The 16480-nt window shown below is 34.0% G+C and overlaps 1 protein-coding gene across 9 annotated transcripts in view; it reads left to right on the forward strand.

Moving 5' to 3' along the window:
• Positions 1-16480, forward strand: part of Bdp1 (BDP1 general transcription factor IIIB subunit) — a 98153-nt gene that overhangs the window by 72300 nt on the left and 9373 nt on the right. For 5 of the 9 annotated variants that reach the window (XM_076857119.2, XM_076857121.2, XM_076857120.2 and 2 more), the window contains 10 exons: positions 1435-1471; positions 1936-2028; positions 3635-3863; positions 4266-4426; positions 5939-6089; positions 6310-6490; positions 9453-9516; positions 9921-10101; positions 11212-11416; positions 15690-15726. In XM_076857119.2, coding sequence (XP_076713234.2) covers positions 1435-1471; positions 1936-2028; positions 3635-3863; positions 4266-4426; positions 5939-6089; positions 6310-6490; positions 9453-9516; positions 9921-10101; positions 11212-11416; positions 15690-15726 — 1339 coding nt within the window. Of the gene's footprint in view, positions 1-1434; positions 1472-1935; positions 2029-3634; positions 3864-4265; positions 4427-5938; positions 6090-6309; positions 6491-9452; positions 9517-9889; positions 10102-11211; positions 11417-15689; positions 15727-16480 lie in introns of those variants that run through there. The other 4 variants (XM_076857122.2, XM_076857125.2, XM_076857126.2 and 1 more) reach the window with 4 other exon arrangements.

The raw sequence follows: 16480 nt of genomic DNA on the forward strand, positions 1-16480 counted from the left end.
GAGGAGGGTCTCACTAAGTTGCTGAGGCTGGCCTCAAATTTGTGATCCTCCTGTCTCAGCTTCCCACATCCCTGGGATTATAGGTAGATGTCAAGAGTAGACATTCTTGACTTGGTCTTGGTTTTTGGGGAAAGCATCCAGTTTTTCACTGAAGAATAATGTTAGCTGTGGGTTTTCCTAGATGCCCTTTATTAGGTTGAGGAAATTCCCTTCTTCTATTTCTAGCTTTTTGTGTGTTTTATCATGGAAAGGATGGTAGAATTTATCATATATTTTTTTCTGTTATCCATGGAGATGATTGTATGATTTTTCTTTTATTATATTGATAAGTTGTATTACATTGATTTTGGGATGTTAAGTCAACCTTACTTTCCTGGGATAAAACCTGTTTAGTTATGATGTGTCATTTTTATTTGTTGCTGGATTCAGTTTATTATTTTATTGAAGGTTTCTATGTCCATATTTATGTGGTTTTCTTGTAATGTTGGAAGTCCTACTCCCCTTGGGAAGAAAGCTTTCCAGCTGGGACCAATGGGAGAGGGACCCTGTTTTCTTGGCTGTAGCAGTCTGAGGTGCCATCTCTATCGTGAGAACTGGGAAAAGGAGGAGAGAGCACCCAAGGTTCACATAAATGGTTGCCTTTATTTATAAATAAATTTTTATAGATCTTGAATTGATGTTTCTTCACATTCACCTTTTGTTTTTAGGGCCATTTTCAGAGGCTTTAAATGATTTGCTTTTTTATGTTATTTTCACCAGTTTTACTGGGGAATGGATCAGTGGAGCTCTTCATGGTATTGCTCTTAAAATGGATCCTGTAATTTCTCAATTTATTAATTTTTTTTTCTTCTTTTTGGTGGTACTGAGGGTTGAACTTCTGGGCTTTTGCATGCTAAACACAAGTTGTTTTTCACAATTAGATGACAAGTATGTTATGAAGGTCAATTGCATTCATTGCAGTAATTTAGTTTAAACTGTTCCAATGGTTTAGATAAAGCCAAAAGAAATGCCAAACTAGATTTTTAATATATTAGGCTAATCCATCTACTGAGCTTTATGCCATCTATATCCAAGTTTTAAGCCACCTAGTAGGGTAAAAAATTTGTGATGTTCTTCAGATTTCAGTAAAAGCTAGTAACAGATTTGACTGGACTTGAAGGATTATAAAAGTAAAAAAGTAGAAATGGTTAGGTGTACATAGCAGTATGATTAGAGTTAAAACTTACATTTAAGAAGAGGTAAAATTAGAAGCAAGAGAGAAAAGAATTTGCTATTATTTTCTTCTTGTTTATGAAATATTATGAATAATCATAAATTTAAAATATTATTATAACTAAAGGTATAGAAAGATCTATAAAATGTAGTACTTCTTGAGAGAATGTGCATGTGTTTGGGGGAAATACTTCAGATGTTCCCTATCTTTTCCTCTTTCAGGAAATAACCACAGGTGAACAGACCCAAGATGAACCAGGTAACTGTTAAGGAAACTGCTAAAACTACTTGATTAGCACTAGCACAGTGATTTAGCACACTGGTCATAGTGAATGAGGCACTTTGCTGAAGAATTGAACAAAAATGTTCAGGTGTTGTATGTTATCTTTATTATAAATTTAAACCCTCGGGATACTACTTTTAAAAGGTGAGATGAAAGTTCAGAAAAGTATTTGTTGAGCGTTTCCTCTTAATTTGCACAGATGAGGACATTTTCTTTGAATGTATTATTTATGGGAGAAAATGGTTTAGTAAATAAGAGCCACCAGTTGATGATTTTTTAAATTTGTAAAAACTGAACAAAACACAGCACTAGTAAGGGAATAACAAGAGGATATTGAAACCCATTGCTAGAAAATAAACAACAGAGCTAACAGTCTTTTTAAAGTAAACTGATTGCCAGATTTGTTTTTCTGTTTTAATTTTGCTATATTTCCTCACAAGGTACCAGTGATGGAAGTACTGAAGCTGCCATAACTTTACTAACAATGGGAGATCTAGTATTGCAGTCAGAGATCAGCACTGAACAGGGTGATGGTAAGAGTGAAAGCTAAGTCCTACTAATGAGAAAAAAAACTTAAAATCTGTTAAGAAATTACACCCATGTTTTGAATAAATAAGCCTTTTACATTTGAAATTGTCATCACTGTTGTTTTCCAGAAATGGTAATACTTATGTGTTGATCCATCCTCCCACTCTTGCTATCTTTTCTTTTTAGATTGTACTGGAAATTGAACCCAGGGGCACATTACCAGTGAGCCACATACCCAACCTTTTCTATTTTTTATTTTGAGACAAGGTAATGCTAAGTTGCTTAGGGCTTTGCTTAATTGCGGAATCTGCCCTCAAACTTGAGATCTTCCTGCCTCAGCCTCCCTACCACTGTGCCTGTCCTCATCCACTGTCAGCCTGTTTAGGTGTGGTGAAAACCATTTTGAGATAGTGCGTTTAGTTTATTAAGAATAATTTGAAGCTGGGTGTGGTGATACAGGCCTGTAATCCCAGCAACTTGGGAGGCTAAAAGGATCAAAAGTTCAAGGCCAGCCTCAACAACTTAGTGAGGCCTTAAGCAACTTAGCGAGACCTTGTCTCAAAAAATTAAAAGGGCTGGGGATGTGGCTTAGTGGTTAAGCATCCCTAGGTTCAATCCTTCGTACCAAAAAGAAAAGAATAATTTGGATTCATTGAATAGTTGCTCTAATGGCTTATGTTTATCATCATAAGCATCATTGGTTAATTGAGGTTATTTTGTCACTTTCATTAGCAAAGGATTTGCTGCTTGAAAAGATTTTCACAATCATTGAGAGAATTTAAACTGTTGTGATAGTTTGGACAGAAGCCAAATGACAATGCCAATCTAGATTTTTTTAATATATTAAGCTGGACTTACAAGTTATGGTCTTTGCCATTGATTATCTTTAACTACATTAAGTGAAAAATCATGCTAATTGTGTTTCTGGTAATTACTTTGTTAATGACTTATCTGCCATTCATTTTAGTTGTTAGATGTTTATGCTTGTTACACTATATTTATTAGGAAAGTATGATTTGTGTTCCCTATACTATAGAGCTTCATTGTCAATGACAGAGTATTATAGTAACGCTTGTCACAAATCTTGAAGACATAAAATATGGATCTTAAAAGCTAATAAATGAAGACAGTCCTGTCTTGAAATCCATTCGGCATTATGCAATTATTGATTATTGGAAGTAATTAAAAAAGAGATCAGGGCTGGAATTGTGGCTCAGTGGTAGAGCTCTTGTCTAGCACGTGTGAGGCGTTGGGTTCAATCCTCAGCATCACATAAAAATAAATGAATAAAATGAAGGTATTGAGTCTAACTACAACTAAAAAAGAAAAAATAATAATAATTTCAAGTATATAGGCCATTAATTTTATTAAAAAAGGTGGGGAGATGCATTACTTTCAGTAGCACAAAATTTTAGTCATAAGAATTATTAAGCTCATTACAGGTCAAATCCCCAAAATGAAATATGAGATCATGAATTTAAGTTTGGATCCAAAAAGAGCAATCTTTAATAATAATGTAGAATTTTATAATTATTAAATGTTGAAGAATTAATTTTCACTTGGATATCTATTTATACTGGGTCAGTTTTAATTTCCTATTTTTTTCTGCAGTAGGAGTATGTGTGTTTCCTGATGTCCATTCAAAGGATAAAAGTCATATCCCTTTTATCCCAGATAATGTAAATCACAAAATTGTTCATGAATATCAGGAGGTTTTTTCACCTGTCATTAGTACATCTCCTGCATCATTTGAAGAAAACAAGATTGTACTGGAGGAACAAAGTACTAGAGAAGAAGTTGGTTTAATGGAAGAAGTCAAGAAGAATGCTACGTTGACCAGGTTTATTTTATATTCAATTATTAAATGTTATTAAACCCATCATAAATTTAGTTAATAGATTTGAGTAATGCTTGTAACAATGTTATTTTCTCACCAATTAAATTACAAATTGGTTGATCTAGAGTTTAATGATTTACTTATTAAAGTTATAACAGTGTTATCTGTCATGAAGATTTAATTTAAAAGATTTATGTAAATGTATTCTCTGTTCTACAGATATGTTCTACAGGTTTTCTTCTCAAGACCTCCAGTAAATGTAGTAATTAGTAATTTTAGAATTAAGAAATGAACACTTATATATACCATGATACCTGAAAGGTATTGCGTTAACTGCAATCAGTGTGAGAGAGTAAGAGAATTCTTTAGTAATTCATAAATTTCTATTATCTTTGTACATTTTAGGAATACAACTTCTAAAGTGACCCATAATTTGAGAATGAGAAGTAGATTTGTCAAGCCAAAGCCAAATCTTGAAAAGGTTTTACGGACCAACAGGTTTCATGCTCATCAGAAAGTTCCCGGTTTTTGTGTTTTAAAAGGGGAAGAAGTAGAAATTCAAAGAGGTAAATTTTATTTTTCACTTACAAACTATAAAATTGCTTTGACACAGAAATCATATTAGTATTTCAAAGGGATGATTTGTTAAAATTATTTTAACTTTGTTTTTAAATACAAAATATCACATGAGCTATAAAATAAATCTGCCAACTGGTTTCGGTAATTGGTATCATTTTGCTGTATTTGCCTAATCAGGTTTTTTCTTTTTTTGGTGTGTGTGTATGTACGTGTGTGTGTATGAATACTCAAAAGTCTCTTAGAAAGATAAACATTTTTGCCACGTGTCTTCTGTGTATACCCCTCCCATTTTAAAAATCTTATTTATTATTTATTTATTGTAGTTACAGATGAACAGCATGGCTTTATTTATTTATTTTTATTCATTTGTAGATAAACACAATATCTTTATTCTATTTATTTATTTTTATGTGGTGTTGAAGATCGAACCCAGTGCCTCACATGTGCTAGGCAAGTGCTCTGCCACCGAGTTATATCCTTAGTCATGTATATCTTTCTAAGAGATATTCTCTGCTTATTTATAAATTGAGTATTTGTCTTTTTATTATTAAGACTTCTTGGTCTGTGTGTATACCTCAAGGGTAGAGCACATATTTAACATCCACAAGGCCCTGAATTTGATTTCCCAAGTCTTAAAAAAAAAAAAAATTCTTTGTGTTTCAGTATCTTTTATTTTTCAGGCTTAATATGTTGAAAAAATCTTTTGATATAATCACATACCACCCTATTTAATTTTTTAATTTTTATTTAAGTGGCCTTATTGTGATGTACCTGTTGACTGCTTGTCCACTTCCTTTTCTGTCTCCCTTCCTTTCCAATGGCCCACCCCCTATGGCAATACTAAGACCATCAAAAGTAGTGCAAACAACAGGCTACCTATATTATATTGATCTCAGGTTTAGAACATCTGGATGTTAGCGTTATCTTTTACGTATTTTGGACTCACTGATTTCTGGGATTTCCTTTCATCCAGCAATGCCTGTGGTGCAGTGTTCTTATGCACTTAGTTAATTCATTCTTATTCTGTCTTGAGCAGTATCCAGAAATTTTCACTCTGTTGAACCAAATTGTTCTATTTATCTAGAAATATTTTCTTCTCCTTTATGACATCTTTGTCATACAACTTCCTTCCCAAAATCTCCCCTAAGGTGGACCTAGCCAGACTTCATCTATACTCTGTACCTCTTTTGGGTGGGAGTTTTTAACAACAGTATTATTTTGATGATAGTACTAGAGTACTGTTACCATAAAGTAGGGACACAATTGCTGTGGCAGCCAGGAGTGAAATGTATTACAGTACAAGATTCATTAAACATCTGTTTACTATTCAGCAATCTCGTTGGCCAGAACCATTCTGCTGCCATGTTGATTTTTGGATTAAGAAGAGTTTGGAGGAGTTACTACACAGTGGTCTATTATTTAAGAGAGAATATTTCTAATATGGAGATTTTTAGCTGTTCTGTTTTGAACTGTATCTTACGTGTGTTTTTTTATTTAAGAAACTGAGAAAAATGCTTCCAAAGCAACAGAATTAGGAGAGAAAAGCCTTGGGCAAGTTACAACAACAGAGAGTAAGGAGCAGAACAAATTGGCATCTGTACATGATATCAAAGGGACCAGTATTTCACAAGAAGCAAACTTAACAGAAAGGTAAAAGAGGGAATAGAGTCTGAAATTCAGTTCATATTCTTTTTCAGCTGTAACCAAAGGCTGTAACTGTAAGAATTTGCTTGAGGAGTTCTGTTGCATCAAATATATTTTAAAATCTTGAAAATCATTAAATTGGATGATCTAATTACACCAATCTCTAAAAATAATCCCATGATGGTTTGCCTGATTTCAGGTAACATATGCTACAACTCTCTTTCAGAAATGAAGATCAAGAGGAGAGATCTCAAGAGGTTGAGATAGTGTCAGTTACTCCAATTGTTTCCTCTGAGCAAGGACCCCATACCCTTGATTCGGGTAGGGATCTTGGTGAGAGTTCTTTTGAAGAGCCCCTGAGAAAGAACACAGAAGGAGACAGTGTGCTCAAACATCATGTGCCAGAGGTAAAAGAACAGATTATAAGAAGGGGTAGGAGGGGTTTTTCCCATTTGAAAAATTGAAGTATAATTTGCATGTAATAAACTTTACCCTTTTTAGTTTTAGAAGTTCTCATGTAACCAGTATGTGAACAGTTCCATCATCCTTATTCCCCACTTGTCTTTTATAGTCACCCTTCTCCTTCCCTACCAGCTTCTGATAGTCACTGATTCATTTTCCCTATAGTTTTACTTTCGTAAACTCTACTGTGGTAGAATTTCAATAGAGTGTATTTGGTCTCTGGAGCATAGAGGTAATAGAGCTGTTACTCAGGATTGTTGTGAAGAAAAAATTAAATAAACATACACAGAGAATTCATTTCTTGTTTCTTAGCTCCTGGATCTGAGGAGTTTATTAACAGAGCAAGTATTATTGAGGTACTGTGAGATATTGGAAGATAAATCTTCAGGAAACTGCTGACTAAATGAATGATTAAACTTGGTTTGAAAGATACTTTGTTGGAGATTTGAACAGGACTCTGTACCAGTTGTCCTCCACCCAGTCAAACCAATCTCATTTCTGGGAATGAGGCCCAGACAATAAGATTTTCTTTTAAAAGTTCCCTAAGTGGGAGAATGCTTGACCTTGAAGAATGAGTATAACGGTCAATAAAATGGTGAAGAACACGTGTAAAAAAAAATAAGATGTGAAACAGTATGACATGTTCAAGGATTATAAATCACTGAGTTGGGTTGGCACCATGGTGTATTTCTGTAATCCCAGGGACTTGGGAGGTAGAGGCAAGAGGATCACAAGTTTGAGGCCAGCCGCAGCAATTCAGTGAGAACCTGTGTCAAAATAAAAATTATAAAGATCCAGGGAAATAACTCAGTGGTGGTAAAGCACCCCTGAGTATAATCCACAGCACCATGCTCCCCAACCCATAAAATCAACTTGAGGCTGGGTATGGTGGCACACTTTTGTAATTCTAGCATCTTGGGAGGCTGAAGCAGGATTGTAAGTTCAAGATCAGCCTCAGCAATTTAGCAAGACCCTTCCTTAAAATAAAAAAATAAAAAGGACTGGGGATGTAGCTCAGTGGTAAAATACCCCTAAGTTCAATCCCCAGTGTCCCCCCAACCACCCCCCAAATCACTGAGTGAATATAAATGAAGAAAGTGGTTAGAGAGGAAGTTAGGAAGGTAAATCATAAAAGGAGTTTGATGACTCCCTAAGGAATTTGGCTCCTTCCATAGTTGAGATTCCTGCCCACCTCCAACTTCTAAATTGTAGCCTTTTATTTTGAAATAACTTGAAACTAAGAAAAGTTATAAGAATCTTACAAAGAACTCATACTTTTCCCTTGGATTCATTAATTATTAACACTTGGCTTCATTTGTTACTCTGTCTTGCTATCCATCTCTATTGATAAATACCTTAAAAACCTGAAGCATTTGAACCAGGGTTGGTGGCACAAGCCCATGAGTGACTAGGGAGCCTGAGGCAGGAGGATCGCAAAATCAAGGGCAGCCCCAGCAATTTAGCATGACACTCAGCAACTTAGTAAGATTTACTTTCAAAATAAAAAATAAAAAGGTCTAAGGATGTAGCTCAGTGGTAGAGCACTTGGTCTAGCATGCACCAGGCCCCTGGGTTCAAGCCCTAGTACTTTAAAAAACAAAAAAAGCAGCATGTAAGTTGCAAACACAAGCTGTCACCCCTAAATAGTGTGTTTGTATCTTCTATCTATTAATAAAAGCAAGGATATTCTCTTACAGAGAAGTAAGAGTACTCTTCTCACAAGTAGTATTATCATACTATTTTACATTGATTCAATAATATCACTTAATATATTGTTCGTTTTCAGGTTTCACCCTTGTCCCAATGATGTCCATTAGAGCTTTTTTGTTTTTAACTGAAGACCCAATCAAGATTGTCACACTGCATTTCATTGTCATTTCTTCTTACTCTCCTTAATATCTACAGTAGCTCTCTTTTGTTTGTGAACTTAACATTTTAAACAATTTTAGATGGCTCCACAGTATGAATTTATTTATTTATTTATTTAAAAAAAAAAAAATATATATATATATATATATTTTAGTTGTTGATCGACCTTTATTTTATTTGTTTGTATGTGGTGCTGAGAATTGAACCCAGTGCCTCACATGTGCTAGGCAAGTGTATTACCACTGAGCCACAACCCCAGCCTCTGATTTTATTTTTGATTTTTTGGTACCAGGAATTAAACCCAGGGGTACTTAACCATTGAGCCACATCCCCATCCCTTTTTTATTTTATTTAGAGATGGTTCCTCACTAAGTTGCTGAGGCTGGCTTTGAACTCGAGTCCTTCTGCCTTAGCCTCCCAAGCTGCTGAGATTACAGGCATATACCACCACACCTGGCTCTTGATATTGTTATTGGATTCAGTGTTTAGGCAAGATTATTATGTAGGTGATTTTGTCTTCTTTTGTATTACATGTCAGACTGAGCACTTGGTTAGAATGGTACTTGACAGATTTCTTCATTATAAAAGCATCTTTTCTACTTTGTAGTAGTAAGTTATCTGGAGAGATCTAGCAACCTGTTACTCAATAATTTTGGCATCCCTTGGTGAATCTTCCCTGAATTAATTATTGACAGTTTGCAAAATGAAAGTGTTATGATTTTAAGCACTGGAGAATTACAATCAGGGTTGCATTTTAAAATGGTGTTAGCAGTTCTGTGGAAAACAAATTGGAGGAAGCCACTCTGGAGCCGAGGAGAACAGTTTGCCTCCATTCATATGTCACATATGGCTTGTGTGATCAGAGAGGTTGAGGGATTTGGGTCTCCCTATTATGTCACTTCAAAAATCATCTCAACTGGAAAAATTGTATATGTTTAAGATAAGTCATTGCATTTTGAAGTTATCTCTTCACTATGTATCACATTATCAGGAAAACTTTTTAAAACCTAACTCTTTCATTTTATTTTTTTATGGCAGTGTATACCAACCAGTATTCCAGAAGTCCAACAAGAGAGTGTAATCAATTCTGAAGACCTAACAGGTATAATAATATGCTTCAGTGAGGTATCATAGTATTAATTAATATGATTTTTAAATTTAACTATGGAAAACAAATTCTTTTTTGTTTATAGTGTTTATAGTTAGGCAACAAATAAACTATTTTGTATATGCTTTGTTATTCAGAATTATAAATTCTTCCGGCTGTGCCCTTTGTGAAATTATTCTTTTGGTTAGTAAGTAATTTATCCAGAAAGATCCAGCAACCTGTTACTCAATAGTTTGGTACTATTCATGACATTATTTGTAGTGATGCTTGGGGGTATAATTTAGTTTTTTAGTCTTGATGACAAGTTGTCATGAGGCTCTCTTTTTAGAGATGAAATAAATGATTTTTTTGTTATTTCATGGTTTAGATTTTCATTAATAACATTTCAACTTCGATAGTGAATCTGTTTGCTGATGTACAAGATGGAGAGGATGAACAAGCATTCATTTTAACTCTGGTAGAAATCCCAACCAATGCTACAGAAGAATTTACGGATGCTGCTCAGTTAATGCCAAACCCTTTACTACCAGCACCCATATTGGTCAAATCCATTAATACTGAAGAAATAGGCGATATGAGGTAAGAAATGAGTTAACTGTTTCTTCTAGGGGGAAAGATGCTTTATGAATCTGATAGTATTGATTGAATGAACTTGTCCCTGCCAGTAATTTGTATTGATTGTGTAGATCTTAAATTATGTGGTAACTTACAGAAAGAAAAAAAAAAAAAATAATGTGGTTGATGAAGGTAGAAGGTACCATTTAAATGAAAATTAATATTTTGCTTTTCTTTTCTTTGGGGCTGGGGATGTGGCTCAAGCGGTAGCGCGCTCGCCTGGCATGCGTGTGGCCCGGGTTCGATCCTCAGCACCACATACTAACAAAGATATTGTGTCCGCCGAAAACTGAAAAATAAATATTGAAATTCTCTCTCTCTCTCTCTTAAAAAAAAAAAAAGAAAATTAATATTTTGTTTTGACAACCAAAAAATTTAGTAGCCTAGATTATAGTGACATCTATTACAAATATAGTTATATACACATAACTGAATACACATTCACAAAAAGTTGGGAAAAAAATAGTACAGAGAAGTAATACTTTTGATTTTTAAATTTTTTTGTGGTCCTGGGGATTGAACCCAGGGCCCCCACACATTAGACTAGTGCTGTGTCACTGAGCTACACCCGTAGGAATACCCTTTACCCTTTTTTTGAAACAGAGTCTCACTAATTTTCCCAGGCAAATTTGCCTTAAATTTGTGATCATCATGCCCCAGCCTCCCAAATAGTTTGGATCATAGGTGCCTGCTGCCATGCCCGTCTCAATTTCATATATTCTTGATACTCTTAATTCTTTCATGTAGAACTGTTAAGCTGTATTTTGATTACCATTGGAAAACTTATGAAGTAGCATTAGAAATTGAAGCCATTTATATTAGGAAGGGACATTTTAGATTAAAAGTTTAAAGACATGAACACATATTCTTCAGATTTAATTAAATATTGGGAGATTAGGTTGTGAGCCTTTAAGTATGAATGCAGCTCAGAACTAGAATCTTAATGACCGTGATCTTGAATTTATTTATTTGGAATTTGGTTTCATTAGAAATTTAATTGGAATAGCTCAGTCTTTAACATCATTAAATAACTTTTGATTCATTGATTTTTCTCTGCATTTTTTTTCTATGCAGTAAGCGTTTACCACTAACTTCAGTTGGTCAAGATGCCATGTGTTTATCTAATTCTGCAAGAGATGCTTCTGAACAGCCTCCTGCTAATTTGGATCTTATATCTAGGAAGAGATCTCATTGCATGCTTGATGAAAGCAACCATGTTTCTCCTGCCAAAAAAAGGTCTCTCGCTTCAGGAGATGGTTGTCAACAATATACTTCTGAGGTAAGATAGACTCTTTAGGTAAGTGCGATGGCCATTGTGGAAGAGACATGTTTCTATTTTTTCCTTCTGGCTCTTAAAACCTTTATAGATACATAAACTTAGTTCAGACACTTATCATCATAAATAATAGATAAGGCCTGTTTGGGATTATCACTTTTTTATTAGTTCAGTGTAAAAATCAGTTGACATAATCGGGAAAACTACTCTCAGTTCTGTGATGTAAGCTGAAAATAAGGCCAAAAGTATTATGTAAACCTGGATCTTAGCTCTGCCACCCAACAGCTATAGAACTGTAAATAAAATACTTTACCTCTCAGGATCGATTTTCTGATGTATAAAATAATAGTAACATAATGTGTAAATTTTTCCATTGCTCTTAGAATAAAACCAGAGAGTCTGAGCCCCATTTCTGTCTCTAGTATGATTTTGTGCAAGTTTTCATCTCACTTTCTAGCCACATTGGCCATCTTTAAATGCACTATAATCCTTCATGTCCCAAGGCATTTTGTTTGCTGTCCCTGCTATATGAAACATTACCTTGTAAAACATTGCAGACTGCTCTAGCTCAGTCATCAGTGCCTCAAGAAAGTCAAACTCCATGATGTAGATTTAATCACTAGTTATCATGTTGTAGGTTTCCTAGTATCCTCTTGTTTTATTTCTAATACTATTCATAATTTGTAACTATACTATGGCAAATCAATTGAAATTCTATTTCTTCAAAGGGAGAGCTGAAGACCAATAGTTCTTAGATGAGAGCAGATACAGAGGAAGTATACTTTCATGTTTTTGATAGGTAAAAAAAATTGTATCACAGAATAGTTTTAGTTTCTCTTGTAATGAGTAAGATTGAACATCGTTTCATATGATTTAGAGCCATTTATGTTTCTTTGACTATGAAATGAATTTATATTCTTTACACATTTTTTAAAAAGAGTGTTGCTATTTTCTTATAGATCTGGAAAAATTCTGTGAGATAGATATGGTAATGAGCAGCAAATTTTTACCTCCAGTTTGTCACTTATCTTTTATTTTAATTTTTTTTAGTTAATTGGAGAATTTTTTTGTTTGTTTGTTTTTATTTATTTTTATGTGATGTTGAGGATCAAACCCAGGGCTTCATATATGTGAAGCAAGCGCTCTACCACTGAGCTACAACCCTAGCCCTCATTTATCTTTTGACTCTGTGTTCTTAGGCAGATTTATTTAACTTTTGTTTTTACAGTACTAAAGGTAACTCTTTTTTTTTTTTTTAATGAAAAAGATTTTGTTTTAGTTGTATATGGACAGCATGCCATCTGCATTTTATTTGTTAATTTTTATGTGGTGCTAAGGATCAAACCCAAACCCAGTGCCTCTCAAGTGCTAGGCAAGTGCTCTACCACTGAGTCACAACCCAGTCCTGCCAAGGTTAATTGTTTTTTGTTTTATTGAACCAGGGATTGCACTCAGGGATACTCAACCACTGAATTGCATCCCCAGCCCTATTTTGTATTTTATTTAGAGATAGGGTCTTACTGAGTTGCTTAGCACCTCGCTTTTGTTGAAGCTGGCTTTGAACCCAGGATCTTCCTGCCTCAGCCTCCCGAGCTGCTGGGATTATAGGCATGTGCCATCACACTTGGCTCAAGGTTAACTTTTTGATGGAAGAGTTTTCAAACCTAGACAGAGATAGACAGTAGAATATAATGTATTCCCATGTACTAGTCACCAGTTTCAGCAATTTATTAGCATTCCATGCAGAGACTGTTTTGATTTTAAAAGTATAGTTAGTGACATATGAAAAAGATCATAATATATTATCAAATACAAAACATTATGAAATAACATTACCAGATTATAATAGGTCTAAAATATGATAAGTGTACATTTATGAATATGTAAGAAATAGTCTATTGGCTTACTTGTGATTTTTGTTGTCTAACTTTTGTTTTCAGTACTTTAACAATTAAAAGAATTTCTTATGCAGAATTCTAAAATAATACATAGAGTGCATTCAAAAAGACATTCTAGAATAATACATAGAGTGCATTCAAAAAGACATGCAGCTAGATGTGGTGGCGCACAGATGTAATCCCAGTAGCTCGGGAGGCTGAGGCAGGAGGATTGTGAGCTCAAAACCAGCCTCAACAAAAGTGAGACGCTAAGCAACTCAGTGAGACCCTCTCTCTAATAAAATACAAAACAGAGCTGGAGATGCAGCTCAGTGGTAGATCACTTACCTAATATGTGTGAGGCACTGGGTTTGATCTTCAATACCACATAAAAATTATAAATAAAATAAAGTTATTTTAAAAAAAATAAAGAATAAAAAAGAGCTGGAGATGTGGCTCAGTGGGTAAGCACCCCTAGGTTCAATCACTGTCCCCCCCCTCAAAAAAAAAAAGACATGCAAACATCAATCTTTTTATGTGTGGCTTCTGGGAAATCCTTTGAGTCTTAAAATTTCTAGCTAATATTACTGACTTATGTAGAATTTATTTTGGTGTAAAGAATAGGGCCGACTTAAGTTTTCCATGATGCCTTTTCAATTGTTCTAACACCATATGTTGAATAATTCATCTTTTTTTCACTGATGAAAACTATACTTTTTTCAGTTATCATCTCCATATATATTTGTATATCTTCCTGGACTTTTTTAATGTGGATTTACCTGATCTTCCAGGGACAGTCTCATACTATTTTAAGTTTTGTAACTTTATGCTTTAATATTTTATAGGAATAGTCTCTCCTCTAATAACATATACTTTTATTCTTTTTTCAGACTTCTCATTACTGCTTGTGTTCTCAAATTTATATGGATTTTAGCATTAGTTTGTTGAAGTCTTTAAAATTTGCATTAATTTTATTCAGAAAGTTCTCTTAATTAGAGAGAAAATTCTCTAATTAAGAATTTTCTTAATTATTAATTATTAATTAATTCGTCAGATGAACATAAGGAAAATTGACAATATAATTATAATAATGAATCTTCCAATCAAAAAACATAATGTCTTTCCATTTAAGTGTTGCTATGTGACTTTTCAATTTTATTTTAAGCTCTTATAGAATTCATACATTTCTTATTATGTTATCCTTGAGAACTTAATCATATTGTTTTTATCTTTGAGCTCAATCACTCTCTTTTCTCTCTAATTAAGAGAATTTTATGAATTTCCTCATGTGCATTCAGTTGATTCGAGATTTTGTAGGTTAACAGGCATCTCATCTGCAATTGAAATTTCAATTCTATTTTTTATAGTCCTAATTTTTTTCTGTAATGACTGATATAAGTAAAAAATAATGTTAAAAAAGTAATCCCAAAGTTGACATCTTTTTCTTATTCCTGATTAATGAGGATACTTTCTATTAAGTGGGATGCCAGCTTTCACCTTTCAATGGTTGTATTTTATGGCATTAAGAAAATGTTACTAGGTGTGGTAGTGCATGCTTGTAATCCTAGCAGCTCAGGAGTCTGAGACAGGAGAATCTCAAGTTCAAAGCCAGCAATTTAGCAGGACTCTGTCTCAAAATAAAATAAGGAGCTAGGAATGTGGCTCAATGGTTAAGCGCTGTGGGTTCAATCCCCAGTACCAAACAGAGAGAAAAGAAGGAAGGAAAGTTGAGGCAAAAACATCATTTGAGCCCACAAGTTAGGACTAGCCTGGACAACATAGCGAGACCCCATTTATATTTAAAAAAAAAAAAAAAAGAAAAAGAAAGGAAAAAAAAAAGAAAACACATCTAGTACATTTTATTTACTTTTTTCAGGAATGAATAATACTGTTAATAAATGCTTTTTCTCCTTAGGTCTATTGAATTATATTAGATTTCTAATGTTGAATCATCTTTACATTCCTGAAACAAACTATTTGATTATTATATATTTGCTAGTCTATTGATGTGCTACTTGTAATATTTGATTTGAGGGGTTGGAGTGTAGCTCAGTGGTGGAACACCTGCTTAGTATGTACAAGGTCCTGGGTTCAACTTCCAGCACCACACACACACAATTGTACTATTGCACTTGACATTTAAGTTTGATGTTTAGTTGGTATCGATATTATGCTTGAGATAAGAGGCATTTGGCAGCTTTCCCTCTCCTGTGTGCCAGTTTAACAGTTGCCAAATCATTTCCAGAAATGCTTGCTAGAATTTCTATAAAACATTAGTGACTCTAGAGCTTCCTGGGAGATACATGCCTTCTTTATAGAAAGGAAAGAAGGGAATGGAGGGAGGGGATTTTATTTGACAAATAGATTTCTAAATTTTTTTGTAAATTTTCTTAAAACAGGTGTGTTCAGAGAAATTAAATGTTTTTGAGGAAACAGGTGAGTGAAATAAATTTTAACATGATCACATTGCTAAGTACCTCTGATTATTTCCCACACATTTTGAGCTTGAAGCACTCTTGCTCACTTTTTATTTTTTTAAGAACCTTAATTTTATTGTCAGTATTTACTCTCCTATTAAGACATTGGATTTGGCATATTGATAGCCAAAATAAGCTCCTTTCATCCTGTAATTAATGGAAAAACATAATGACTGTACAAAGATTTTTTGTAAAAGCTCAGTAACTACATTTTAGGAATTAATTGAGTAGTATGAAGGCAGTTGTTCTTATAGCTCCTTAACTTTGCCCTGAATTTTTATTATTCCTCATTTCTTTGAGACTTACCATTTCTTAGGCCTGTTAAGCCATTGCTGAACTATGGCAAAGGTTAAGAACTTTTTTAAAAATTTAATTCTCAAGAATTAAAAAAATTATTAATGGTGACATCTTTGTAGAGTTAGAATTCGAAAAGAAGGGTTTGATGATTTGAGGTTTTTGTTTGTTTGTTGTATGGTGCTGGGGATCAAAATCAAGGCCTCATTCATGCTAACTAAGTGCTCTACTACTGGGCTGCTCCCCAAGACCTGGTTCTGGCTTTTTAAAGACACTTACAAGATAATAACAATGTCATTGGCTTAATCTTAATTGTCCAACTTTAATTGTGAAACTGTAATCTGGTTACGGTTTCCAGCTTTTAGAAATGTTCTAATATCTGTTTCATTTATTTCCTCCTCTCTGATAAAAGTGTTAAC

The sequence above is a fragment of the Callospermophilus lateralis genome, chromosome 5 (assembly GCF_048772815.1).
Source record: "Callospermophilus lateralis isolate mCalLat2 chromosome 5, mCalLat2.hap1, whole genome shotgun sequence".
Lineage (NCBI taxonomy): Eukaryota > Metazoa > Chordata > Mammalia > Rodentia > Sciuridae > Callospermophilus > Callospermophilus lateralis.